Genomic DNA, 13,587 nt, shown 5'->3' with positions numbered 1-13,587 from the left:
TCAGATTCGGATGTCGGAATTATAATTTCTTCATCTCTCTCTTCTCTTTCAATTTCACATGCTTTCCTTTTGAAAAAAGAATCAATTTTCCTATTATTCATCTTTACTCTTCCTATAATATCATATCAGATCCAAAAATCAATTTAGAGAACATAAAAATTAAAAGAGAAAAAAATTAATAAACTTAATTAATCAACTTTAATCCGTTTTCAAATACCGGTAACTTCACTATTAGAAATTAGCAACAACAATGATTAAATAAACCTTATTATAGTGTAGAACTATATTTGTAAATTACAGTGTTATGAATTGGCTTAATAAACCTCATATAGATTATTTTAACACATCAAGCAAGAAGAACCCTAAAAATCTCAAAAACACAAATCAAGCAATCACTTTAATTTGTTACTTTTTATAAAAGAAGAATGAATAAAGTTTTTTACCTGTTAGATGCCGATCGCTTTAATCTGTTTCGATTCCGGTGCCGGTAGCAAACCCATATGAGAAAGAAAGGAAAGGTATGAGTTTTTTATCTTATCTGTATTTTAACCTAACTTTGAATGAAAAAAAAAATTAATTTTAATTATAAAATAAGGATGTTTTAGTAATTTAATATATATGAATTAAAAAAAAATAAAAAGTTGAGTGTGACCGTGGCCTTCCCACGTCCCCCTCAGTTCCACCACTGAGAATGGTACTAAAATAATACAATTTCATTTAAATGTCTTTGTAAAACTATTTACATTGAATTACTCAAAACAAATATTGTTCAATTAAATCAAATAAGTTATACTAAAACAAATGTCAAATTAAAAAATAGAAAATTATGTTAAAAAATTATTTTTTAGACTTTTAATAATTAAAAAATTCAAAACAATATTCTCAACATGTGTGTGTACAAAATGAAAATAGTATTTTCTTAAATAAAATCTAAATATAAATAAAGGAAGATATTAAAAAAAGAAGCAGACATACCGTTTTTCCTGGTATTAAATTATGACCTCATTTTTTTTTGTTTGGTGAACCATCCATCCCCTTACCTACCAACTACATTATTTAAATTCCCAATTCCATTACACAACCTTTACGTTCTTCTTATATTACGTTTGAATTCCCCAATTTCTAGGGTTCCGTATAAACCCCAACCTCGATCGTTTGCTCTAACATTTTCATTTAATTCTCCTTTGATTCAGGTCAGCTTCTTACACTTCTTTGTTTTTCTGTAATTTGATTGGAATTTGATGAATTGAATGATCCAATATAATGTTATAGTGATAAATTAGGTATTTAATTGTGGTTTCTCATTTGTTTGTCAATTTATTCTTTTAATCTTGAATTGTTTAACATTTAACCATTATAATATGCTTATGAATATGTATATATATCCCTACAACCGGGTGAAAGTGGTTGGGAGAATTTTAAATAAAATCCTGTTGCACAATACTTACTCCGAATATCTTTTGACAGTTCCATATTTTCATCTACTTCACTATGTCAAGTTTGGAGGAACCACTTGGCCTTGACAAGTTGCCAAGCGTTAGTACCATGGATAGAGTTCAGAGGTTTTCATCTGGTTGTTGCCGTCCACAAGTAGATAATTTGGGTATGGGAAACTGCTGGATTGAAGGACGAAGTTGCAGCACATCTAACAGCTGCAAGTGAGTCAAAATTTGTAACTTAGGATAAGTCAATACCTATGCATATATTTAATTATCACTCAACTTCATATCTACCTCCTTTACTTTTCACTGACTGCTGTCATATATTACCAACCTATCATCTGCCCACCAGGGCGGTCTTTGAAGGCGTGCAAGGGAGGCTACCTCACAGGACCTCAAATTTATTAGGGTTAAACTATAGCTAAACAGGACCTCATAAAATATTTGTCAGGTTAAATTGTAATTAAATAGAGCCTCTATTGGTTTTGTCATGGTTAAACTAAGACGAACCTACACAGTGTCTCTAAAATCTTGAGACGGCTCTGCTGCCCACTATATACATAACATAACCTTAAAACTATATTCTGTGCAGTGAAGACAATGAAGATTACCCTTGGAAAAGGCAAACAAGAGACATGTCCCGGGGAGACTCCTTCAGTCAAAAGATTGCGATCATAGGGAGAAACTCAAAATTTGGAATAGTCAACAATTCATTTTATACCTCAGATTATCAGTACAGTCAAAATCGCAATAACAAAGACATGCAAGATATGGCATATAAGGTAATGCAGTGGCAGCAGTACTTTCTGTACGCTGTCTTTTTTTGTATCTCCATTTTATGTCACATGTGATAAAGTTTAAATTCTCTTTAGTTGGTGATTTATCATTTTTTTTTGGTGGGTTTATAACATACTTCAAAGTTTTAATTGGGCAATGCAGTTTATGAAAGGCATGCCAGAGTTTGTTAAGATAGTTGAAGTTGGACCAAGGGATGGATTACAAAATGAGAAGAACATTGTACCAACAGCTGTAAAGATTGAATTGATTCGTAGACTAGCATCAACCGGGTTATCTGTCATTGAGGCTACTAGTTTTGTATCTCCCAAATGGGTCCCACAGGTATAAATTATAATGACTTTTGTCATATTTGTTTAACTTGATATTATGAATGATTGTTGTGGCACAATTTCTTCAATGTGTATTTACATGATATTAGTAGTTCTCATTCCCATAAGTTAAAAGGAAATGGCCAAAAATCATTTTCTATTCTTTAACTGAACTATTATATTTCTTCCAATGTAATTCCCCATACTTTATATTTGTGCTCTCACTCAACAATAAAGAATATTATATATTTATCCATTTTTCTTCCCACCATACTTATTCACCTCAAAATCATTCTATTCCAATAGACCTTACCCATATGGTGCACAGTTGTAGTTGATTTGTCCATTATAAAAGATATGGTGACAACTAGAGTACTAGTTGTTATTATTTTTAGCCCGTTTATTTCCAGTGCGATTTTGAGGCTTACCTTCTTGTATGCCATTCTATTTATTTGTCTCAGTTGGCTGATGCAAAAGATGTGATGCAAGCGGTTCATAACCTGGGAGGCATCAGATTGCCAGTTCTTACTCCTAATTTAAAGGTGCAGCTATCTAGAACAACTAAAAGTTGTCAGATTTATATTCAGATGTCTTATCTATATCGTATGATTATAGGGTTTTGAAGCTGCTATTGCTGCCGGAGCTAGAGAAGTAGCTGTTTTTGCATCAGCTTCTGAATCTTTCTCAAAATCAAACATTAATTGTAGTATTGAAGAGAGTCTAATCCGCTATCGAACTGTTACTCGTGCTGCTAAAGAGCTCTCAATTCCAGTTCGAGGGTATGCATTTTATTTCTCCATTATTCTAAGCATCCATCAAATATCTCCACTTCAATATACTCTTGCAAGTGGATTTGTATGTTGGACCGAAAAATTTCAAATATTGTGTCTCCTTTGATATTTAATATAGGATTTGCATTTCTTTCCCTGCAGTATCTTCTTTATATTTGGATTTGGCTGCGCATGTACAAATTAATTAGAACGTTCATCTTACATTAAACTAACTGGTTATCTTGTATTTGTACTACTTAACAGTTTTTTTACAATTTGAAATGCAGATATAGCAATTTACATATATATATTATTGACTTTTTTTTAATGGATTTGAAGCATGGATAATGCAGATTACTCTGTTTACCCTGCACTTAAGTTTTAATGTTTTGTTTAAGAATGTCATTGCAAGGATTGAGCACAAACTTAAGCTAAGAGTTGACTTAGAAATGGTTTTCTTTCTTCTGTCTTTTACCATGGTAAAGGTCCCTAGTATTTATCGGTTCCTTTATGAGTGATTTGTGACGGTGTTTCCATTGGAACATCTTTGTACCTCCTAACCCTTAAACCATTGTTCCTAATGCTATCCCGTAAGACCCTACATTCATGAAATGCTTAAAACCAATCTCAATATCTATATTTGAATTGCTGTTTTGAGATAACTAGGCACTGCCTTTGTATGTTGAAAAGCCATCAAGGTCTAACAGTTACAAAAGTGAAAGTTCCTTTGTGTTAATGCTGTAAATTATATGGACAAAAATTCTGTTCATGTTTTGTTTATTCCAATCAGTGTTGTATTTAAATTTGGTAGGTATGTATCATGCGTTGTTGGATGCCCAGTTGAAGGATCGGTCCCTCCATCAAAGGTAGCTTATGTGGCTAAAGAACTATATGATATGGGTTGCTTTGAAATCTCACTTGGTGACACAATTGGGGTAGGCACACCAGGTAACAAGTTAGATGACTTCTTTCCTTTCTAATTTTAAATTGAAGGCATAGTTCTAGAAAACGATTCTTTCTTATTTTCATATAATTACAAAAATGTTACCCTTGTTTTACCATTTCATCTTTTTAAAAATTTAATAATATAAATGTTATTTTCTCCATTTCGCAAAACAAATAAACTCAGAAAACAGATGGACAATAAGACAGTATTTTTGTAATTACGAGTGAAAATAGTAAATGAGTGTCAAATATGAATTGAGAGTGGGAAGTATTGGGGGATTAATGTCAAACTTTGTGCTTTTCCTTGTAATCCTGAATTATTTACTCTTTCTGAGAGTTTGCTATTTCTGTTATGATCAGGAACCGTGGTTCCTATGCTTTTGGCCGTAATGGCTGTTGTACCAATAGAAAAGCTTGCTGTCCACTTCCATGACACATATGGGCAATCTCTTCCAAATATTCTTGTATCCCTCCAAGTAAGTAAACAAATAGCTTGAAATTTTCATTTTCTTGTTTATTGATGTGTAGAATGTGTTGAAGTTTTGCCTCTTCTATATAATGCACTAAAAGCGCCAATTAATGAACCAACCATCAAATGACTATAATTAATGAAAATTTCCTAGTCATATATATATTCGATATGGATTTTCTACAGTTGGAAAATCCAGAATTTGCCGCAAGCATCCATCTCAGTGCTTCCTGATCAAGATCAAACAAATCACATTTCAATTGAGTATTTTGATTGTGACTTACCAAGATAAAAACATTAGCCATATCTTGATTGGACGGCCAGTACATGTCTGTGGAAAATTCAGGGTTTTCCAGCTCTAGGGAATCTTGTATGTATAACCAGGTTTAAACTGGGTCTTCCTTATATGATTTGGTAGTCACAGTTATTAATGGACACTTTTGGTTTGTATGCTTATATAAATAGATGGGAATAAGTGCAGTGGATTCTTCCGTTGCTGGTCTTGGTGGCTGTCCATATGCTAAGGGGGCTTCAGGAAATGTAGCTACTGAGGATGTTGTGTACATGCTGAATGGACTTGGTGTGAAAACCAGTGTTGATATTGAAAAGCTCATGTCAGCTGGGGACTTCATCAGCAAAAAATTGGGGCGCCTCTCTGGCTCAAAGACTGCCATCGCCCTTAACCGTGTCACGTCTGATGCTTCCAAGATATGATAACCTTATATATATATATATATATATATATATATATATATATATATTATATATATATATATATATATATATATATATATATATATATATATATATATATATATATATATATATATATATATATATATACCCCCTCCTGTCACATTTTTTTTGGTATATTTGACGATATTTGACGATTAATGTATTTAATCTATATATGGACTAGATACATAAATTGTCAAACGTATCAAAAAAAAAAGTCAAATTTATTTATAATAAAAAAAGTCAAATTTACTTATAATAATGACAGGAGGAATAAAATTACATTTGTTTCATGCATCTTTTATAATTTGAATTAGAGAGGAATAAAATGTCCACTTACGTTGATGAATTAGGAAGCATCGTATGCTAGCTTCTCATTTGAGTGAAAGCTTGCAGTTAACCATCATACATTCATTTCTATGTATGATGTATAGTTAATTATATGGATGACTCAAGTTTACATTGAACCACGGAATTATTATATTGAAATTACAATTATTTACCTCCATGTTAAGGGTATTGTGTGAAGGGGAGATTGATAACTTATATTATTTTTCAAGGTTAGACTTAATAACTAACATTGTCATGCTTAAGAGTGATTGTCCAACTAACTTTGGTTGACTAAGATAAATTTGTTGGCCAAGCTTCTGTATTTAAGTTTAATATTTAAAAACTGCGTTAAGAGATTTTTTTCTTAAATAATCACTTATTTAAAAAAAAAAAGAAAACCTAAATAACCACATTTTAAAAAAATAAATTAACCACTTTTCAAACTAAAAAAAAATCATTTCCTAGAGGATGCCCCACGACATGTGATGCATGCATTATTTTTTTAGTTTTAGGCGCCAAAGCTTCTGACATATGCTCATGTGTGATGTCAATGGTTGTGACACATGCATGCAACCCTTAGGAGCATGCGCCATTGCTCGTGGCTCCTATGTTTTTTTTTTTGAATTATTTTAATAATAAAATAATTATAAATAAAATATTTAATAAAAAATAAATTATAATATTATTCTATCAAATAAAATTACACAATGATCGAAAATAATTTTAATAACTCGCACGTTCGTAACTCCCACTAGTTTCACACCCAGGCACATTTGCCTGCCTTCGAGATCGCTCACGATTTCTTTGAGGTGTTTGGGGTCTCCTAGTATTCACTTGAGCCAAAGGTGGTTTATGTGAGGTTCTTGGGATATTATTGTTATCTAACAAATCTTTGATCATATCTCTCCAGTAGTTGGCGTTGCCGTAATTGAGTTCGGTATCCATGTTGTCATAGTTGGGTCGTGTTGGTTGGATTACCTGTGGACGGGTTGGTTGGTTGAATTGAGACATTGAATCGTTATGGGAACGAAGCAATGGTTCTTGTGGTATTTGAAAGACATGTGTTGGTTGGGTGCTTTGGTGATGTGATACTTGAGTGTTTTGGTGGAGTAATATTTGAGTATATATTGGTTGGGTTCTATGATAGGATGTGGTAGAATCATATGTCTCATCGGGGCTATAGTAAAATGAACAAGTATCCTTTTATGCGTTTTTAAATAAAGAACTATATAGATGATACAAAGCAGCTGGACCCCAACTATATGTTATGTTATTTATGTTTCTTAACAAAGATAAATACACCGAGTTTTAATTATTTTTTCATCCTTTGTCGAATCTTAGGTTAATATCATATTTGAACAATGTTATTTAAGATACTTTAGATTAATACCTTGACCCCTTGTTGTCTCTTCAAACAAAGGGGCACCAAAAATTTATTCGCATATTGCGTTATCTTGGTTAACTCGACCATTAACAACCCTACATTCGATAGATAAACCCAACAACATGTGCATGTCCTCTAGTGTGACGATACATTCACTCTGAACAAATGGTGAAATGTGTGTGTTTTGAGTCTCCATCTTTTTACCAAAGCGAGAATACATTTGAAATCAACAAAGTATGAGTCTATGTTGAGTAGATTACCAAAATTGATTGCTTGTAAATACATTTTTTATCAATTTGTCGTGTGTGACATATTCATGTACACGTCAACGAAATCTCTTTGGATCGTAACAAAAATTATTAAAAGAAACTAATTAAGGAAAAGAATTAATGAGAAATATAGCAATGTAACGACAAATTTAATAATATATTCGAAATAATGACTTAAAAACTCCGCAATGTTGTTATGGTTCGTCTATGTGTCTCACCCATGGTTAATAGAGTCATATTTTGGAATGCTTATGTGTGTTTATTGCTGATAAAGTGTGTTTGTTGATTACTTTTTATGGAAATATGTTGAGATAAAGTGTTATTTACAGAGGATTTAGGCTATCACGTGGAGGTTTTTTTTGCATGTAAACAAACACTAATGCGTCATTGCCTACGGCGCATGGTCTTAATTTTACACACTTGCGTCAGTCAAAGTGGCGGGTCCTAGGAGGATGCATGCAGTGCATGTGGCAGCTTTGTAGGCTAAGGAGGCTAGGAGTCATCAATGTAACACCCTAATAACCCCAACGTGAAAATAATATGAATTTAAAAACAACTATGCACATAGGGTGTCACGCAAACACAATATAAACCTGCTTCGTAACACGGGTTAGATAATGCATATAATAACTTAAGCATTTAACATCATATTCTCGCCTTTACATAGACTCATCGCAGTGGAAAATAATTCAAATAAAGTAACTCAACAAACAATTAAGTCTCATAATACATTCTTTTAAACATAAAACTTGGTTATGACAGAATGCCATCAACATCAACAATGCCTAACATAACGAGTTACAAGTCTAATGATTGCATCAACAATATCAAAATAGTAATAGATAATAAAACATGACGCTCTCCCTCAATGTTACAGATCAAAGCAACGCAAGTTAATTATCGCATAAAACATGACAAGAAGAATAGCCTCAACACCATCCTTCAACTTCTAGCATCTATTCATTTACCTGCTCGTCTGTACCTCAAGAAGGAGCAAAAAATCACAGAAGAACAGAGGGATGAGAATACACTCGAAATATATAATGTTGCAAAAGTATGCAAGGGTAGCCTAAGCAAATATCAACAATCACATATCTTCATTCATACCATTCTAACATAACTCATTCACATCAACCATATAAGTATTCTCAGTCACCAATATCAACACAATCATTCAATTACATATGCAAAAAAATGGATGCAATATACTTAACACCAAGATTCTACATGCATGTGATATCATTATGGATAACACATGTCTATCTCGCTCCTGAATTCTCTCCTTAGAACCAGAGCACACAAATTCGCTACTAACACCTTTTGTAACGCTTCATCGATTTCCATATGAAACCAGCTACTCGCTCCTGAATCCACACAATCAGACCAGAACACACCAAAATTGGACCTAAGTCCATACACCATGATGCATGACTTTCAACAACATGCAATATCACCAAAATTATCACCATACAATCACCACAATTACACACAACATCATCCCCAATACACAATAATTGATTAATGCTACAATAAATAATAAACAACACCAAATACCTCAAAACAATGGCCAAACGATAGCATAATCACAACACAACCTCAAAAATCGGAACCAACAACTAAATTCCATGCAACTGAGTAAATGATGCTCATTCAAGGAGCACGACAGATTGCCCGTCACCAGGGTGACGCCCGTCGGCCGCCTACTCTACCTCACTTGTCATCCCTATGACGCTCGTCCCACAAAACTGGGCCTGGTGACCATGATGGTCTATCCGTGAGGCAGCTGATGCCCGTCATCGCCTTAAATGTCACGACAACCTGGTCGTCATGAGGGTGATGCCCGTCACACTGAACCAGAAGGCAAAAACTGCATTTTTTCCATGGAGTTCAATTCAGAACTCCGATTTTTCCTTCCTAACCCTCAAATCGATCACCAACATTAGGGAAAACAGTATCTAACATCAACACATTATATATTTATTTATTAACTTGCATTTTCTTCGATTAATCATGGTTTCTTTATGTTTTATTCATCAAAGCCACAACATACATATAAACACTAACTCATACCATTTTCACTAACAAGAACACAAGATCTCCATGGTAAATAAGTACATGAAATTCATATAACACAACACATAATTCATGTTATTATAGTAATTAATTCACATTCATCAATTATTCATCAAAAAGGAAAAATTAGGCAGAAACCTAATGGGTTTAGGACATCCCCTACCGAATCATGCATTCAACACCATATTTGGAGTTAACCCCTTCCCCCTTTACCTTAGATTTCCAGCAAAAACAACTTCAAGGTCTAACAATGGAGGTTCTTTCTAAACCCTTGTTCTCCTAGCCTTTTCTTTTCCAATTTATGTGTTTACGTACTAAACCAAAAAACTCTCTACTAACTCCTTTTTATTAGAAACCTAATCTTCCTTAATTAGTGATTGTCATACCCCAAAATTTGCCTTCCCCTTTTGCTTTTATCTGATCTTTGGCCATTGGTTCATCTACGTGCTCATATTCATTCATGACTACCTATTTGGCCCTTGGCCATGATCATCATGTCTAGACCTTAGGTTTGGCTTTTCTTAATAAATCCTTATTTCTTGGTTTTGCACTTGGTTTTGTTTTGAGCTTAGTTGGGGTGCTCATTTGAAGTTACCATGCTACTGCCATTTATGACATTCACATTTACAATGACATTTTTTTTTTCATGTTTGAAGAATTCTTAGTTGGCCATATTGTAATCTCATACTCATGAGCATTGGATTGAATTTACATTATCTCATATTTTAGGTTAACCTTGCTTATAAGTTAATGCGAACTCATGGTGAAGTTTGAATCTTGTTTCTTCTGGATGGTAAGTGGGGATTTCAAGGGTTTGTTTTATCATTAAAGACTTATTATTTAAATCAATGTTTTTTTGGTAAGTTACAAGATACTCGGAAAAGTGGAAATTAAGGGTGCAATCATTTTCCAAAGTCATCTTATTTCTCTTTCATTACTTTAAGGGCAAGTTACATTTCTCTTTCAAAAAGGAATCAAAGAGTGCACTGTTTGGCAAAATTTTGAATAAAATCCCAAAGTTCTATTACAGAGTTCTATTACAATTTAAAGTCCTATTACATAAAGTGCACGATTTCACAATTCACATAGCCTACTTGGGATACAAGACTTCGAAATCCTCCAAGCTTAGGCCACAACACACGATGGCATTTTCCTCCTCCTTTTCACTAGCATGCTCAGTTGCATTTCTGCCTGCAAAGACCTACAATCATCAGTATCATGACTCAAAGGCAACCTTTGTGCAATTTGTTTCTAACTTAAGTCACTAACACTTCATTCAAAACAACTCTAATCTACTATCTATCTCCCATTCTGGAAATTCTAAACAAGAAAGCATTGGCAAGCACATCGTCGAGAAGAAATAACTAGCAATGACATATTTGTTGATGCAAAGCCAGACATCAAAGAACTTCTTAAAGGTGCCCACAAACCTCCTGGTGGAGACAACAACATTGCATGCTTTATGCTTCTTCTCTCAAAGTCTTGTATATTACCTTTTTGAGCTGACTTTATGCAGTGGAATCGTGACTACCTTAATGCAAACATGGAATTTGAGTCTTCAACTTTAGCACTATCAAAGCTATAAAAAGTATAAGAGAGTGTTGTAGCCAATGTTCAGCTGATGGTTTAAAGCTCTCTTTGCTTGGAGTTAAAGTGATACCCTCAAATAGCTGTATAACAGACATAAAAAAAAACAAAGCCAATTTAAATTACTTCTCAAATTTCATCCAAATTACATGCAAAACCAATTTCAAATTCAAAAACCAATTCACACTAACTTAACACTATGACTTCACCATCTAACAATTAACCATTTGTCCTACATTAAGCTAACTACTAACAAACAAGTCTAAACTTACAACAAACAAATTTCAATTCCAATATAACAAACCCAAACGCAAAATCAAATTGAAACAAAATGCAATTCATCTCACCATTTGAATTTCATTTACTAACCAAAATTGAATTTCATAACTGTTTCATTTCATTTAAACCTAAACTTTGCATTTCATATAAATTTATCAATAATTTCATAAGCATTTCATAACGGAATTAGAGTACTATATATAGATTATGCACTCACAAAATCTAAAGATCAAAAATCAGTTTTCAATCATCTTCATTCAATCAATCACAGAGAAAAAAAAATCGAAACTCTTCATTCATACAGAGAAATACAAAACTCTTTTCACTCATTCATACAAACCGATCAAAGATCTTCCTCACTCATCTCTTTTCACGAAAGCATCAAACGCAACACACACAACCAAAACGCAGAAGAGTTGAAGGAGGAGAGGAGAAGCAGGGGAGAAGAGAAGAAGCAAGTTACGTGTGAAGTTGTTGCCGTCGAGCTACCGCGTTGGAGCATCCTCCACTTCGATTCGGTAAGAATCTTCTATCCTTTGTTTCAGCTATCTACGCCTTTCTTAGACACAATCCAATCCAAAAGGCAAATTCATGAAAGAAGAAGGTGAATGATGCAAACGCAGACCGATGTTGAGCCAAGACGCGCGATCAACAACCACGTTTTTAATCCAAAGCGTGAAGGTTGAACTGAAACGCAAGTGAATCCACAAAGCTTACACAAATCTGCGATTTGTTCTGATTTTTTGTGCGTTGCGACGTGAATCCATTGAAGCGACAATGACGAACTCTAGACACGATGCCGACCTTTTGCGGAAGCGCTTCTTCTTGTCTGCTTCAGTTTCTGGATGAAAGGCTCTTCGTTGAACCTTGAACGTAATCACGTTTGGATTGTTGGCTGATGAAGCTGCATTTGGATTGTTGGCTGATGAAGCTCTCGTGTGGATTGCAATGACCTGGTTTCATCATATCTGGATTGGGTTTAGTTTTGGATACACCGTTTTTGGATCATTTGAAGCTTATTTTGTTTGGGCTTAAGGCCCAAGAATTACTATGCACACTTCCTTCAATTGTCAACACCCCTCCTCTATGTCATCAAGTTTTTATCACTTTAATTTCAATTATTTTTGATTAATTATTCTTAATTGATTTTTTTATTAATTCTTGATCTCTGATTTTTATAATTTTATTAACTAGAATTAGGTTAATTAAGATTAGGTTAATTTCCATCATGTAATATCATATTAATTTTAATTCGAATTAATTAATTTTTTATTAATTTTGACTAAATCTTGATTGTTGATTCTATATTAACCAATTTGTGAACAATGGCCATATTTCCCCTAGGTTTAGGAAACTCCTGATTTTGGCATGATCCTCTAGTTTAGGGTTTTACTTAGAATCACTTGATTTAATTGGACTGATTAATTCATTAGGTTGTTGTACATAATTCAATTGATTCCTTTCAATCCCACTTATTAATGTTGATCAAAGTTCACTTTGATCAACCAAATCCTTTGTCCGTGCTTAAATCTCCAAGTCTATTCAAGTGATCAAAAGATCCTTGATCACTTGATAGGGCAAGCCCATTGTGTTCAAGCTGTACTGGATATACTGGATCTTAGGAACTTAAGACCTCAAGATTCAAATCCAAGTTCAAGACTTCAAAGTCAATACCAATCAAGAATAGCTGACAAAGTGGACTACTTCTCAAGCACAACAAAAGTATCAACACTTGTCAATCATGATTCAAGTTGTGTGATATGAGCCTTAAGAAATAGAGAAGGAGTGAGAGTGGATAATTCCTTAACTCATTATGAATATCTTTGGGTACGGTATGAATTACCCAGTTGCTCATCATATCCACTTTTATTCATAGACTTTAGCACAATTCGAATCAAATGATTGTCAAGTATCCTCCCACAACAAGCAACACTGCATCATCAAGATCAATAATCCGAATCTTCTATCAGCAACTTGCTAATCATGATTCAAGTTGTATTCCATGAGCCTTAAGTAACGAAGAATGATGAGAGTGGAGCATTCTTATCCTTGTCTAGAATATCTTTGGGTACAGGACAAATGACCCAGTTGCTCAAGGTATTCTCCTTCATTCATAGACTTTAGTGTAATTTGAATAGTATAATTGACAAGTCTCCTTCAGGCAAACACATCAATCATTCAACACTTTAATAGTGAAGCAC

General features: G+C 33.7%; 1 protein-coding gene and 1 long non-coding RNA gene across 2 annotated transcripts; one reads left to right on the top strand and one right to left on the bottom strand.

Moving 5' to 3' along the window:
• The first annotated feature begins 1,005 nt into the window (after positions 1-1,005).
• Positions 1,006-5,478, top strand: LOC127085202 (hydroxymethylglutaryl-CoA lyase, mitochondrial). Its single transcript, XM_051025753.1, has 9 exons — positions 1,006-1,193; positions 1,468-1,658; positions 2,032-2,221; positions 2,379-2,558; positions 3,007-3,087; positions 3,161-3,324; positions 4,127-4,263; positions 4,621-4,736; positions 5,195-5,478. The coding sequence occupies exons 2-9, from the start codon at positions 1,492-1,494 to the stop codon at positions 5,441-5,443; spliced, it is 1,284 nt and encodes a 427-aa protein (XP_050881710.1). The 5' UTR covers positions 1,006-1,193; positions 1,468-1,491; the 3' UTR covers positions 5,444-5,478.
• A 4,947-nt stretch (positions 5,479-10,425) lies between these two features.
• Positions 10,426-12,355, bottom strand: LOC127085201 (uncharacterized). The gene is made up of 3 exons (XR_007789007.1): positions 11,850-12,355; positions 10,951-11,190; positions 10,426-10,711 (listed from the first exon to the last, which is right to left on the bottom strand). It is a non-coding gene; the product is annotated as an uncharacterized LOC127085201 (long non-coding RNA).
• Between the last annotated feature and the right edge of the window lie 1,232 nt (positions 12,356-13,587).

The sequence above is a fragment of the Lathyrus oleraceus genome, chromosome 5 (genome assembly GCF_024323335.1).
Source record: "Lathyrus oleraceus cultivar Zhongwan6 chromosome 5, CAAS_Psat_ZW6_1.0, whole genome shotgun sequence".
In the NCBI taxonomy this organism is placed as follows: Eukaryota; Viridiplantae; Streptophyta; class Magnoliopsida; order Fabales; family Fabaceae; genus Lathyrus; species Lathyrus oleraceus.
Note: the sequence above shows the minus strand (reverse complement) of the source record. Positions and strands in the feature narration are given on the sequence as shown.

Bases quoted from the DNA above. Each gene is read 5' to 3' on its own strand.
- LOC127085202 (XM_051025753.1), top strand. From the start codon at position 1,492: ATGTCAAGTTTGGAGGAACCACTTGGCCTTGACAAGTTGCCAAGCGTT. The intron at 3,325-4,126 runs GTATGCATTTTA...TAAATTTGGTAG, and splicing joins CTCTCAATTCCAGTTCGAGG to GTATGTATCATGCGTTGTTG. The intron at 4,264-4,620 runs GTAACAAGTTAG...TGTTATGATCAG, and splicing joins AATTGGGGTAGGCACACCAG to GAACCGTGGTTCCTATGCTT.